At 41.0% G+C, this 12,696-nt stretch overlaps 1 protein-coding gene across 4 annotated transcripts in view; it reads left to right on the forward strand.

Annotated features, from left to right (window-relative positions):
* Nucleotides 1-12,696, forward strand: part of cdk14 (cyclin-dependent kinase 14) — a 153,336-nt gene that overhangs the window by 92,351 nt on the left and 48,289 nt on the right. For all 4 annotated transcript variants that reach the window (XM_041043469.1, XM_041043470.1, XM_041043471.1 and 1 more), the window contains 3 exons: nt 2,499-2,562; nt 6,700-6,748; nt 11,536-11,675. In XM_041043469.1, coding sequence (XP_040899403.1) covers nt 2,499-2,562; nt 6,700-6,748; nt 11,536-11,675 — 253 coding nt within the window. The remainder of the gene's footprint in view (nt 1-2,498; nt 2,563-6,699; nt 6,749-11,535; nt 11,676-12,696) is intronic.

The following is a 12,696-nucleotide window of genomic DNA, read 5'->3' on the forward strand; positions in this document are numbered from 1 at the left end:
CTCCTGCCCACTCCTGTCTGCAAAAGAATCCCTGTGCTGCTGTGACCCTGCCAGTCCAAGCTGGAAGGTGCAACACTAGTAGCAACGTTTATATCTAACTAATTAGCCACAGGAAATCTGATTGCAGCTGGATTACATCTTCTGAGGTTGCGATGTTTATGTTTTTGGCAAGTTGCTAATATGATGTTAATGAACGTATCAGTAAAGTGTTAACAAACAATATAGTGTCAGATCTTGCAGTATAATATCCACTTGTAGTGACTGAGAATTACTAAATTTCTGTGGTTATGTTTACACACAGCACTTGGTTAAGGTCAGGGAAGGATTGTGGTCTGGTTCAATACAGGAAAAGTTCACAGTGACACATTGTGTTTACTTACATTTAACCAAAACCACCATCTTTCCCTAATTTTATCCAAAGTGTTTTTGTTGCAGAAACCACAGACAGGACAGCGGATGTGAGCGCTTGTCTCTAGTGTGACAGTTATGTACTTTGTATGCCTGTCACCCACCCCAACCATCTCCTGGCAACATGCTGCTGTTAATAAATGCCGTGCTTCAGTCATTCAGTCAGTCAAAAAAAAAAAAAATGTTGGTTCTGAATAAAATATAGATATATATGAGTTTCTGGGAGAGAGGGTTCATATTGGACAGTCAGCCTCCTTTCTCTCAAAGTTTCACTTCATCGCTCTATACAGAAAATGTTGCTCTTTGTATAAAAGTATCTGTCCTTCACAGTCGTCCCCAGACTTGGATATTTTGTCTGGGCATGTTGATGGTAGAGTGGTGGTAGGCATTCAGAGAAAGAACACCCACACAAATGGAGAAAGTATGCAGAGAAAGGCTGCCGTCAGCCCTCATGAAGTGCGAGCTCTGACCACTGAGCCATCATGTCACACAAAGAAGCAGCTTTCAGCCTTGAAACGACATGCAGTTTTTTTTAGGTGTCAACATGTGACTTGCAGAAATTGTATAAAGTGAACTGTATTAGAATCGTGGCTCAGTGTAATATAGTGTTTCAGAGATTCTGGGGAATTCAGTTTTTCCCAAACAGTCAGATGAAATGGCATTTTTAAAAAAATGATGGGTTGGTAACGTGTTTCCTTTTCAGAACGATCTCTCCAGTTTGTTGAGGAGTATGATCTTCATGCCAAATTCAGTGTTACTCGAAATTTTGGTTCTTAAAAAGATGGTTTTAACATCATGCGACTCAACAATACATAAATAAATAAATAAAGACATAGTCATGTTTGACAGCCTGTCAGATTAAAAAATAATGCAGTGAATGTGTGTGGCTAAAACAGTGCATTGTTTTACCTCATATTCAGTCTCAATCTTACATCTTGCCATTACTGACATATAATTCTCCTTAAAAAAAAAAAAAAAAAAAACTAGTAGAGAAGATCTTTCATAATGGACAACAGTGGTAATAATTTAGTAGAATGACTGAATGATCGTCTGTGGTTGTCTTAATGCTTTCTCTATGACCAAAGCCTGGTCAAACATTTGTGCTTTTTTAAAAAAAATCAAGGTCAGTGGCTGAGCTTGCAGATCGTTTGTCTCTTTGTCCACACAGCTGTGGTCGGCCTCATGGTGCTGTACTGCCCTCTGGAGGTGTGGTTTTGTTATTACAACAGTTGTGTCAGTAACAGGCCAACACACTGTAAGTGAAATAAAGCAGCTTACCTTATTGCATTCCTGTGATTTCCATTATTTAAATTTAATAGTAGGGTTTCACTAAATAATGGGTTTACTGATGCGCTAATCCAATCTGAAAGACACCATAAGCAGAATATGACCAGTTGCCTGGATACTCTGCTATGAAAACACAACCTGTGACTCCCTCAACTTTTGCTTTCACTGGTCTTTTTCTTTGTCTCTGAGCCGGACCAACAAGAGTTTATCTGAAACTGGTTTATTTCCAGCGATCCTGAAACACACCTCCATCCAGCGTCAGCATTATCCTTAAGCAGGCAGTATAAATGAAACATCCCTGTGCAGCTACTCCTCCCGTAGGAGTGCGCTGCAGATCAGGGACGACGGCACAATCTGGAAACTATTATGCCGCTTAGCTGTGATGGATCATGTCGAAGGCATGTCCGCTGCTCTGGGTTTTGTCATCATAAACCCAGGCTGTGTGCGTGAGAACTCAGCCAGCATTTCCACAAAAGATAGACTTATCATGACTGTTGCACAAGCACTGAGGTGTCTTTGCGTTGCATTATTTTGTGTTCTACATTTGACAAAACTTATCATAAGTTCCCTAGTTTTCTGTAATATAAGCTTGATACTGATGTGATTACTTGATGCTGTAAGGTTTTCTAGGAATTATTTCTCCCTCTTCAGTGCTAAGCAGTCGTTCCTCTAATGTCAACTACTCCACTGTTTGTTTTCACAAAGCCAAAAAGTCTATTTATCTTGCTTTTTTTTTTTTTTTTTTTAATCTCCCTGCTTCACTCGTTCACTTCCACCTCTCCATATTTCGGTGTCTCTTTCAGGTCCTCGGCACACCCTCTGAAGATACCTGGCCTGGTGTTAACTCCTTGCCTCACTTCAAACCAGGTGAGATCTGCTTATAAACCATGTTATGAAGTACAGTTACACACAGTGAGTGAGAATGAATGAATTACTCCCAGGACATGGTAAAATAAGCTATGTGATGTATGTAGCCCAGTAGCTGGAAGAGTGGCTGTAAAAGTTGTGTCTGATAAAGTATTGGCATGGAGCTTATTTTTTTTACTCAGTATACAATATAAGTAAAAGTATTCAAACTGAAGCTATTTTTATTGGATATAATGTATGCTAAATGGTTAGCTACTGTCACTCATTATCCTGTATGATAAAATGCTAACATGAAGCCTACCATATCAACTGTTAGGATGCTGTTCAGGTTCTCAAAAATGTTATTTTATCAGAAATGAAATTGGTAAATACTGTGAAAAGGCTTTTTCCTGGTGTAATTGTTGAACATATTGTATGTGGGGAAAACAGCTGCTCTAGAAGAAATAACCTCTTAGGTTCTCAGGAACCAGTACCAACATGTATCCTATAGGGTTAACATTGAACACCTGAGCTAAAGGTGCTAAACGTTGTGCACCACAGCCTATGATCTGTCAGGTAGACACTTGTTTATATACCAATGGGACAGTCGACCAAAATGTCACTGTACTCGGTTAATGCAGCAGCAGCAGCAGCAGGAGTGGGGGTGGCAGCTTTGCCAGGGTAGCCATGCCCTCTGGGAGCTCATTAGGGCTTTTTAGAGGGAACATGAATAGAGACTGCAGATTAGTGTTGGAGCTGATGGAGGGAAGAAGAGCTGGAGTGGAGGAGAGGGGGCAGGCAAGGATGGCCATAAAGAGGGGTTAGAATAATGGTGTGGGGCAGTGAGGCATCACAAAGCTCTGTGACCCAGCCTCCCATCTCCAGTGGCCAATTAGAGACCAACTGGGGTGACCCTCATGGTTACACACACACACACACACAACACATACAAATGTAATCTCTCATCCTGTGGCCATGGTGACAGTTGCTTCTTGTAGCCCCTCACACACTGTGTTGAACAGCTGTGCAGCTCTCTGAGCCACACACACACACACACATGCCCAGCTTAGCCTGGTGCTTGCCTCCAAGCGCTGCATCTGTTTATATGACGTCTGCAGATCTGATGTTATTATGGCTGTATTTTCAACAAACACAGGAAGAATGAGATGTTATGGGAGATGTTATGTTGTGCTTAAACTTAACCACATGGTGATGTTCATAAAGCATCGTAAAGCCTCAGAGGGCACAAGGATTATAGTCAGAGGGGGTGAATATGATTATATTGTAGGAGAAAAATAATAACGTTTACAGATAATGGAATTATAATCTGCTGGTAATGCATAAAATGCATGTTAAGTGTATGAACTGAAACTTCAAAGCAGATTAAAAAACATCATCGTAGGAATAAAATGAAGTGTCCATTTAAAATGACTCTCATGTCATAGGTAAGTCCTATTTGCTCAAAAATAATAACAGTAGCTTTGTCAGTAGTTAGCTTGACAGTAAAATCCAACACGTAGAGGCTGTAGGAAGCAGCAGATGGCAGTATAGCAACAGCCTGGAAATCTCCCTGTGACCGAGGCTGCGTTTTCACAGCAGCACCGAGCTCCTCTGAGCTGACTGTCATCTGCACACTTTTCCAAAACCCTGTGACTTATCTCACTCCTCCGGTTCTGATTCATCACGTTTCACCATTACTCCTACATTCATAATACTTTCCGTAAAGATCTCAATCTTTGCAATACATCACTGAAGTTTGGATCTCAGACATGACAGTGCGGCTCAACCTCAGAGTGGAGGCGCCACTTATTTTTCACATTTTTGTGGTTCTGAAAAGGTTCCACAGATACTTCCTCGCTCCTTGTCGTATCTTGCTCTCCCTCCCTTTAGCTCTGCTGCCTTAACTTATTGATATGTTCGGCCAGGCTTTCACTCCGCAGTCTGAGCGAGACCAATTTTATCTGTAAATGTAATCCTTATCATCACTCTCATCACTATTATTAGTGATGACTGACGTTCCCCATGAAACTTTAATGACGATCATTGAAGTTTCACGGCTTTGTTTGGTAATTGAGCAGAAGACAGAGGGATATCCAGTCTAAAGCCTAATTTTCAGTATTTAACTATGTCTTGTTTTCAAGAGACACCTCAGAACAAGAATGAACATACAGCAGAGAAACACAGACACACAATTCAAACATACAATTTACATACAGTCAGCTTTTCATCAAAGAAAACAATCAAGTGGCATTTTAAAATGCTTGAGTTTTATATTTTAAAATATTCAAAAGGAAGAAGAGATTTTCATTTCAGTTTTTTTTTTTTTGCAGATTTAACATTTTTTTGGAACTCAATCAGTAGCTGAGTATTTAATATTCAAGCTACGTATTAACATGCTGCATAGATAAAGTCATTTTTACATGATCACACAGCATGAAAATGAAGCAGCTTCTCCTACAAAGCCTCACAGATTAACCATGCACTGCTGGTTAAAGAGGGAAATCCTACTTTTTCAAACAAGGTACAATGGTGGGTCATGATATAATCTCCCATCGTTAAGATCACTGCATTTTGCTAAACAGCAGAAACACCAAAATCCTTTTTATGACATTCAGTTTGCTCGTCAGGTGTTTGACATCGGTAACAGTAAGTCCAAAGGATCCATAGCAAATTTAATTTGTGAATCCCAGGAGTTTGAACATGGACAGGAGGCAGAATACTTTTCAGGGACCAGACCTTACTTTAGCCCTCAAAACAAGCTAATGGTTTCAATCATATAATACAAAATGGTGGAAGTCTTAACATTTTGGTTTTGTCAAGTAAATTGAGAGAATCAAAGAAAATCTGAAATTCATATATTCAAAAAACTTGAAACACACACATATAATATAATATCTCTCTTGTTTAATTCCATATAAAAATCAAAATGTAATAGCCATGCCTATCATTTTATCATTTCCTCCTCCCCCCCACAGCTTCTTACCCTTCCTCTATTTGTGGATACTCTGCCTATCAGCCTTCACCTCTGTCACCCAGGGACCAGTGGTCAGTTCTGGCCAGCCCTGGCAGTGAACTGGGTGACTGGACCCACCATTGGGTAGCTGGCAAGGCTGAAAGCTGACGCTGACAGACAGTTGGGTGGTTGGCTTGCAGGATTAAGCTGGCAGTGTGAGAGGTGGACTAACTCACTGGGTGGCTGGCCATCTTGCGTGGAAGCCGGTCAGTTGGCACCACGGCGTTGACTGTGTGTCCACATGGCAGTTTTGGCTGAGATTAAGAGAACAGTGCAGCATAATAAACATAGCTGTGGAAATATGGAGGAACTGTCTCACCAAACTCCTCTCAGAAATATGACAATTTAATGTGGTCTGGCTTAGCAGCAGAAGTGCATAGCTCATACAAGCATTACTCAAGATTCATTTCTGAGTTGGAATAAGCCACCCATCAATTTCACAAACTAATACACAAAGCAACACTTATTGCAATACAATTAAGTATTTGAATTGTTTTTTTTTTTTCTGTTTGTCCCACAGTCATCCTTAAAAATAACTGTGGTGGACACACTTCACCAGAGACATTTCAGTCTGTCAGAGCAGGGAGAGCACAGGTGTAATTAATTCCATTAATTACGGCCGAATTCCTTTGAGATGATCGGGCAAACTGGCATGACATTCTTGGACACTTCAATGGAACAGCGCACCGTGACTGGCCAGCAGTTCAAGTGAACATGTCTGCTCTGAAAAATGTGCATGCGTTTAATGCAGAAACTGCAGAAAAAAAAAGCCAGTCGCTAATAGAGACATAGTGAACATTTCCACATCTGCCAAAGGGAAGCTACAGAATAGAATTAGTGAATAGAAGAGAGACATGATGTGAACATTGGACTCGTTGTACTGGTTAAACTTGAACTGTTGCAAATGTACATTATTTTGTACGCAATTATTTAAATGTGTATCTTTGAAATGAATGAATGCAGTTTTTAAATTGTCTGATGTTGTTTTGATGTAATCTGGCATAATTAGCTGCTGTATTTAGTGTAGAGATTTACTTAGAGAAGTGCAGCAGGTGTGTAACTTTAATGTGATAAAGATAAATGAACATTAACCAGGTGGTTGGTTGGAGTTCACTGACTTCACTGTGTGTTTGTTCTCATTACAGATCGCTTTACAGTGTACAGCGCTAAGAAGCTCAGACAAGCGTGGAATAAGTAAGTTTTGGACACACTGTTGTCATCGTCCCTGTCTTAAAAGTCAAAGTCTCATGTGCAGTTCATACACTCTTTACACACTTTCTACAGCTCCCATGCTTTTGCTCTAAGTTACACCCTTCCTGCAGTGTACACACGTGTGACTCTGCTCTGGGACATCGGATGCATATGGCAGGAAAAGGGTATGGTGGCACAGTCGGGGCTTCTGCCAGATGTGTGCCAATGTTTGCCCCAGGCATACATCTGGAAGGGGAGACCACAGACGGCAAGAGGGAATTTGTCTCTTTTCCACAGGGAATTTTAAAGCAGCACCACCGTGGGATTTAGATAAAGCTCCAGCTGTCTAATCAGGCAGAAAAGCATAACGGCTACAGCTAAGATCCATCTCTGCTAACTGAAGCCCTTATCACACAGCACTGCTAATACCTGGGTTCCTCCTGTGATTTAAAATATTTACACAGCTCTTCTGTGTCCCTGATCCACACACAATCTGCTATACCTGTAACCTTTTTTTTTGTCCCAGGTCAAGAACAGTGGAGTCTTTAGTTGAAATGATCATTTGAACTGTTTGATCAGTATATTTGAACAAAAGACTTTTTTATCCTGAGCATGTGCAATGATTGGAATTAAATTAGCATAGCCTATCAATAAAGACAGACACAATGTAAATCTATATATATAATATATATAGATGAGCCTTGCTGAAGATATAAAGTGATGCCCCTGCTCTAATAACATTTGATAGCTCACTCCACCATCAGGGAACCACAATAAAGTTTAGGAAGAACATAGTGGCCAAGAAGGAGCATAAGCCTGTATGACTGAGTTTAAGTAGATGGGTGCAGACCCAGAAGTTAATCTGGGTCTGGTTAATCTGGGTCTGGGTCTTGATGACCAGATGCAGCATGGCATTCTGGACCATCTGTAAAAGGTTCGACTGTGTGTGTGTGTTATTTAAAGATGTCAGTGAAACCATTCGATGACAATGAAAAGCAGAGTAAAGTGAGTTCCAGTGGATTTTTCCTCCACTCCCAGCCTGTCCCCTCCTGGTCCCCTGGCCTCGCTCCCGTCCAACAAGGAAATAATGTGGAGAAAGAAAGTGAGGTGGAATGTTAATGACCATCACTTCCTCGCTGCTGCCTTTTATCACAGTCCAGGGAACGATGAATTTGATATGAACATATACACTCATTTTGTCTCTGCCCTGAGAGTTGGCTCACCCTTTCGTGATCTCTTGTTTCTGCTCTCAGTCAGTCATTTTTTTCTCTGCTCTGTTTTTCTTCCTCCAGCTGTAAAAATGTTAATGATTGATGTACAGTAAAGCAGTTGGGGTCTTTTTTCTTTTCTTCATGAGCTTGACCTTTATAATATTACTGCTGTATCTATATACACTGTATACAGATTTCAATTAAATGCAAAATCCAGAAACTTGCATGGTGAAGTCAGGTAAGCTTACTGCTCTATCAGGCTGGGGCTGTCTAATTTGCGTCTTCTCTCTGTTTTCTATGACTGTAAACTGACTATCTTTGCCGAAACGCCTTCATTACACTCACGCAGTTACACACACTCCCACATGGGAGCTGCCCAGACACAGTCGCAATCTGATCTCTTGACAATCTGGGACTGAATCAGCAATCTCGTGGTTATGAGCCCACTTTTCCCAGGTCCCAGAGCACATATTTATTTTTGGAAGCTATTTAACTCTGGTGAGAATACATTACTACAGGGCAAACACTCCGGGTTAGAACGCGATTGTGTTTCGTGCCAGTTTATAAGTATTACTATTTTGCCGTCTTATGCTGCAGCTGAAATTGCCCTGAGCTGGAATAAGCCAAATGTAAATGATGTGCAGAGGCTTCCTGAGAAATATGAGCCCAATCACCCAGAAGGTGTCTCTGTGATTAAAGCCTAAAAAATGTAGTTTTGGATATTGATTGAACTGGATTGAAAGGTGGTGTTACGATTCTATGATTAACCCTGCCATAATTCTGTTTTTATGTTTACATACATCACCAGTCACTTTCTCTACAAAGACTCAAGCACCTTTTGTATATAGTATATAATATTTATAACCTGAGTACTTTTGCCTTTGTTTTTCTCCTTTGTGTTTTTGGATTGTATATTGTTATTTTTATATTTTCTGTTACTGCCGTTTTCTACCTTTTTCTATATGCTGCTGTAACAATTGAATTTCCCCGTTGTGGGATCTTATCTTATCTTATCTTTATCTTGATTTTGAGATACACATTTCTACTGTAAATAAGCAAAATCTGTTGAAAAACCATGGCTCCCATCAACCGAAATAACACTCGAAAGGTGTTCATCCTCTGGGAGCAAGCATTAACCAAAATCTTGAAGGGCCATGTTGACTAGTGAAAGTGGGCGTGGTCTATCACATATTTGGTCATGATGCCAATTCTCATTAAACTCACTGGAGACACCCTGCATCTCCTGGACACACATTCAGTGAGTTGGGTTCAAACTTTGAGTGAGCAGTTACTGCAGGCTGAAGTTAAACCCCACCCACTGCTTTCCTCACTGCTTTAATTTCGGGGCAGTTGAGCTGCTTCCTTCTGTTGAGCGCAAAGAGGTTAGAAAACATAATAGTGACTTTATGAGGCTTTAAATGAGAAATGTTGGTACGCTTCCTCTAACCCGTACTGGTCAACCACTACTATATGCAAAACTTACAGCTATGATAGCTGCATGCTAATGTAAGTCCCCCCCTCTCAACGCCCTCATCATGAGTCAGAGATGTTGAAAGCTCTTCATTGGATGTCTTGAGACACACAACACTCAGACTTTCTTCCAGAAGAGTTCTCAGGTGCTTCTTTGATCAGACAAAGTTGCCGGTCACTTTCTGCTGTGGTGTTAGAGACAGTACAGGCCAGGCTGTTTCCTCTGTCTCACTTCTCCCAGGTTCTTTCTGTAGTATGAGAAACAAAGCTCACCACGCACCGGTGAGGAAGGAATGCTTCTGCTGTGAATGTGTCATCACCTGGAGCTGTTTGATAGATTCAGGAGATGCTATCGATCTCGCTGCAGATGTGCTCTTATTCGCTCGGGCTGGTTGACTGCTATAGCAGCAAGGAATGTGCTCCCGCTGTGCATCGACAGCTTTCAACTGCCAACATGCTCACACACACACCTACACATCATATCTACCTGTCTGGTCTCCAACAAGAGAACCAAACCCATCTCACGTATTGAGACTAAAGTTTGACCTTTGAATTAGCAGTTAGACTAAAGAGTCTTAGCATGAGGCCTTCTCATTAGAAACTTTTGAGGCTTTCAGGCTTTAAGAGAGGAAAGTGAAAGACAAGACAAGAATGTCCCTCGCTCATTATCCACACTGAGATGCCCTTGAGCAGAAGAAACGTCCACGAGGAAGTTGACATGTCTGTAATACACCCATGTCTCCTGAAAAATAAACTGCAACAGCAGATACATTTTATATGTAACATAAATGCGAATCAATTAAGTTTTCTATTAAAATAATGGGAATATGTTGTTCATTTACATATTTGACAAACTGCATTTACTGAATGTATTATAATACTGAATGTATCAGTAAAATGTTGACAGATAATGTATTTATTCTCTGTCCAAATATCTGATCTCACAGTACAATATCCACATGTAGTGAGTACAGCTTTATAAAACTTCTTTACGGTTATGTTTAGACTCTCACGACTCTTGGTTTAAAGTTTAGAAAAAGATCTGTCTAGCCAGGAAGTGAAGTCATGGCTTCTATAGCACATAGTACTGCAATGAAGGTTTGGTGTGCAGAAACTCAGAGGTAAAGGTCACCGTGGCAGAGCTTTGAAAAACTATTAAATGTGTTAGCATTAGCTGTGAAAACACACATGACTGCGACAGTAGTCTGGGAGGCCGTTTTCCATCAGTATGGTTTAACACACAGACTAGTTTGGCTTTAAACTTTTTCTGTGGAGTCGCACAGACGGTTCCAGCTGTATGAGAAAGAGGCAAGAAGAAGTCCTGATGGACTTCATTAACTTTATCTCTGCCACTTTGCTGGGTGGCGTTGATGAGTTGAACAGAGATTTATCCTCTCTCTGCCTCTGTGCTGATAAGTCGAGTTTGAGAGCCGGATTGAGAGCCATGGGAGTGGCTGTCAGAGAGCATGACTACCATGAGAAGCACTCAGAGTGCTGTGTGCGGCGGACCGGCGAGCTGCACTGAATAACATCATGTTTATTTAATGCAGTGGATGCCTAATTACTGACTGAATCTGTTGCTCTTCATTTATTTTTCGATCTTTTCTCCCCTTTGGCACAGCTAGGTGGGGCTGGTTCAGGAGTTCAGCGACTCCCAGTACGAACGCACTCAGATACACTTTCATACAGTCACACACACACACACACAAGTAAAGCTCCTGCTTTAATGAACACTTTGTTTCTCCTGGTGACCCAGCCGCCATGTGAGATGCAAGCTCAAAAGAGAAAGGTGTAAGCATGTGTGAGAAGTGTTTTTCCTCTTGAGTCAGCAAAGCTCGAGCATAATTAAAAAGCTTGTTTTTTTTGTTGTCAGCAGCTCTGTGAATTGGAGAAAAAAAAAAAAGAGAGTTGCTTTCACAGAGGGATGAATGTATGGAAAGAAGGTTATTTTATTTTATTTAGATGAAATGGCAGTTTCTTGGATCTTACTGGGTTGATTGCCTTCTTTTTTCTAATGTGTCTCTGTATATGCTGTGTAAATATATATATATATATATATATATGTTTCTGTGGTCACTATATCTGATAAAGTGTGGTTATGTGTGTCAGGTTGGGCTACGTGGACCACGCTGAGGAGTTGGCCTCCAGGTTCCTCCAGTGCTTCCCAAAGAACCGGCTGTCAGCCCAGGCAGCGCTGAACCACGAATACTTCAGCAACCTTCCTCCACGGCTCTGGGAGCTGCAGGACAGTACGTAACTCAATGATAATCATTATAAGAATATATAATAAGAATAATAATCAATAGGGTTCTACCCCATTGGGGTTAGAATGGGGTATTTCATGATAATACTGCAGCAGAGGCTTCTCACATGGGTGACACATAGCTCATGGAAGCAATTAAGGTGCTTAAAGATCACACTCCTTCTCTGAGTCATACTTCAGTCAAATCTAAACTCAAATCCGTGATGCACAGGTTTTTTTTAGATTCAGGCTGACTTGCGCTTTTCGAGGAAATCACTATTTCCAATAGCCACTGCAGATGAACTCTCAGGAATCTGCTGAGAAATCACAAGATGCTCCTTATAACTTCTTCAGTATCAAAGTGATCCACTGACAGTTGTCTGTACATACATGGGGATAGCATTGTATAGGAGAACATGACTTCATTGGGTGACCACATTCTGTGGCTTTTCTTGCTGTTCAGTTTGTAACATATTGTTTTTCGGCAAATGTAGGTGATGAAAAAAAGATGAAAAAGTGTCAAGTCAGCAGAAAAACAAGTTGTTTTAAGAACTCACAGGGAATCATAAGCATTTAATTACATCCATTAAGAGTAAAAAAATATCTATAAATGTGCTGCAGAGGCTCTATTTTGTTTTTTTTATAATTATATACTTACCTTCACAGTCAGAGGCCTTGGCCTCTTTCTCTCTCTCTCCCTCTCTCTCCCTCTCTTGCTTTGACTCCCCCTCTCTCCTTTGTGTTTTTCTTTTCCTCTCTTTTTTTTTGAGATCCCTCAGCTCCACTGGATCTTACAGTATCCTCCTCCCTCTCTGCCTGCCTCTCTCTGTACAGAAGGCAAGCGAGCAGTGACCGGGGGGGTTGTTTTTGTTCATGCAGAGAAAGCCCGTCTTATTATGTGGATGCCGTCGGGACAGTAAGCCCGGCCGGACCTCTGCTGGCCCGCCGCAACATGCTCGGTTTGATTTTCTGTCTTCCTGACTTGTTTGCCCAGAGCAACAGCACACTGAAGCATTCTTTAAATAAGA

Source organism: Toxotes jaculatrix, chromosome 8 (genome assembly GCF_017976425.1).
Source record: "Toxotes jaculatrix isolate fToxJac2 chromosome 8, fToxJac2.pri, whole genome shotgun sequence".
In the NCBI taxonomy this organism is placed as follows: Eukaryota; Metazoa; Chordata; class Actinopteri; family Toxotidae; genus Toxotes; species Toxotes jaculatrix.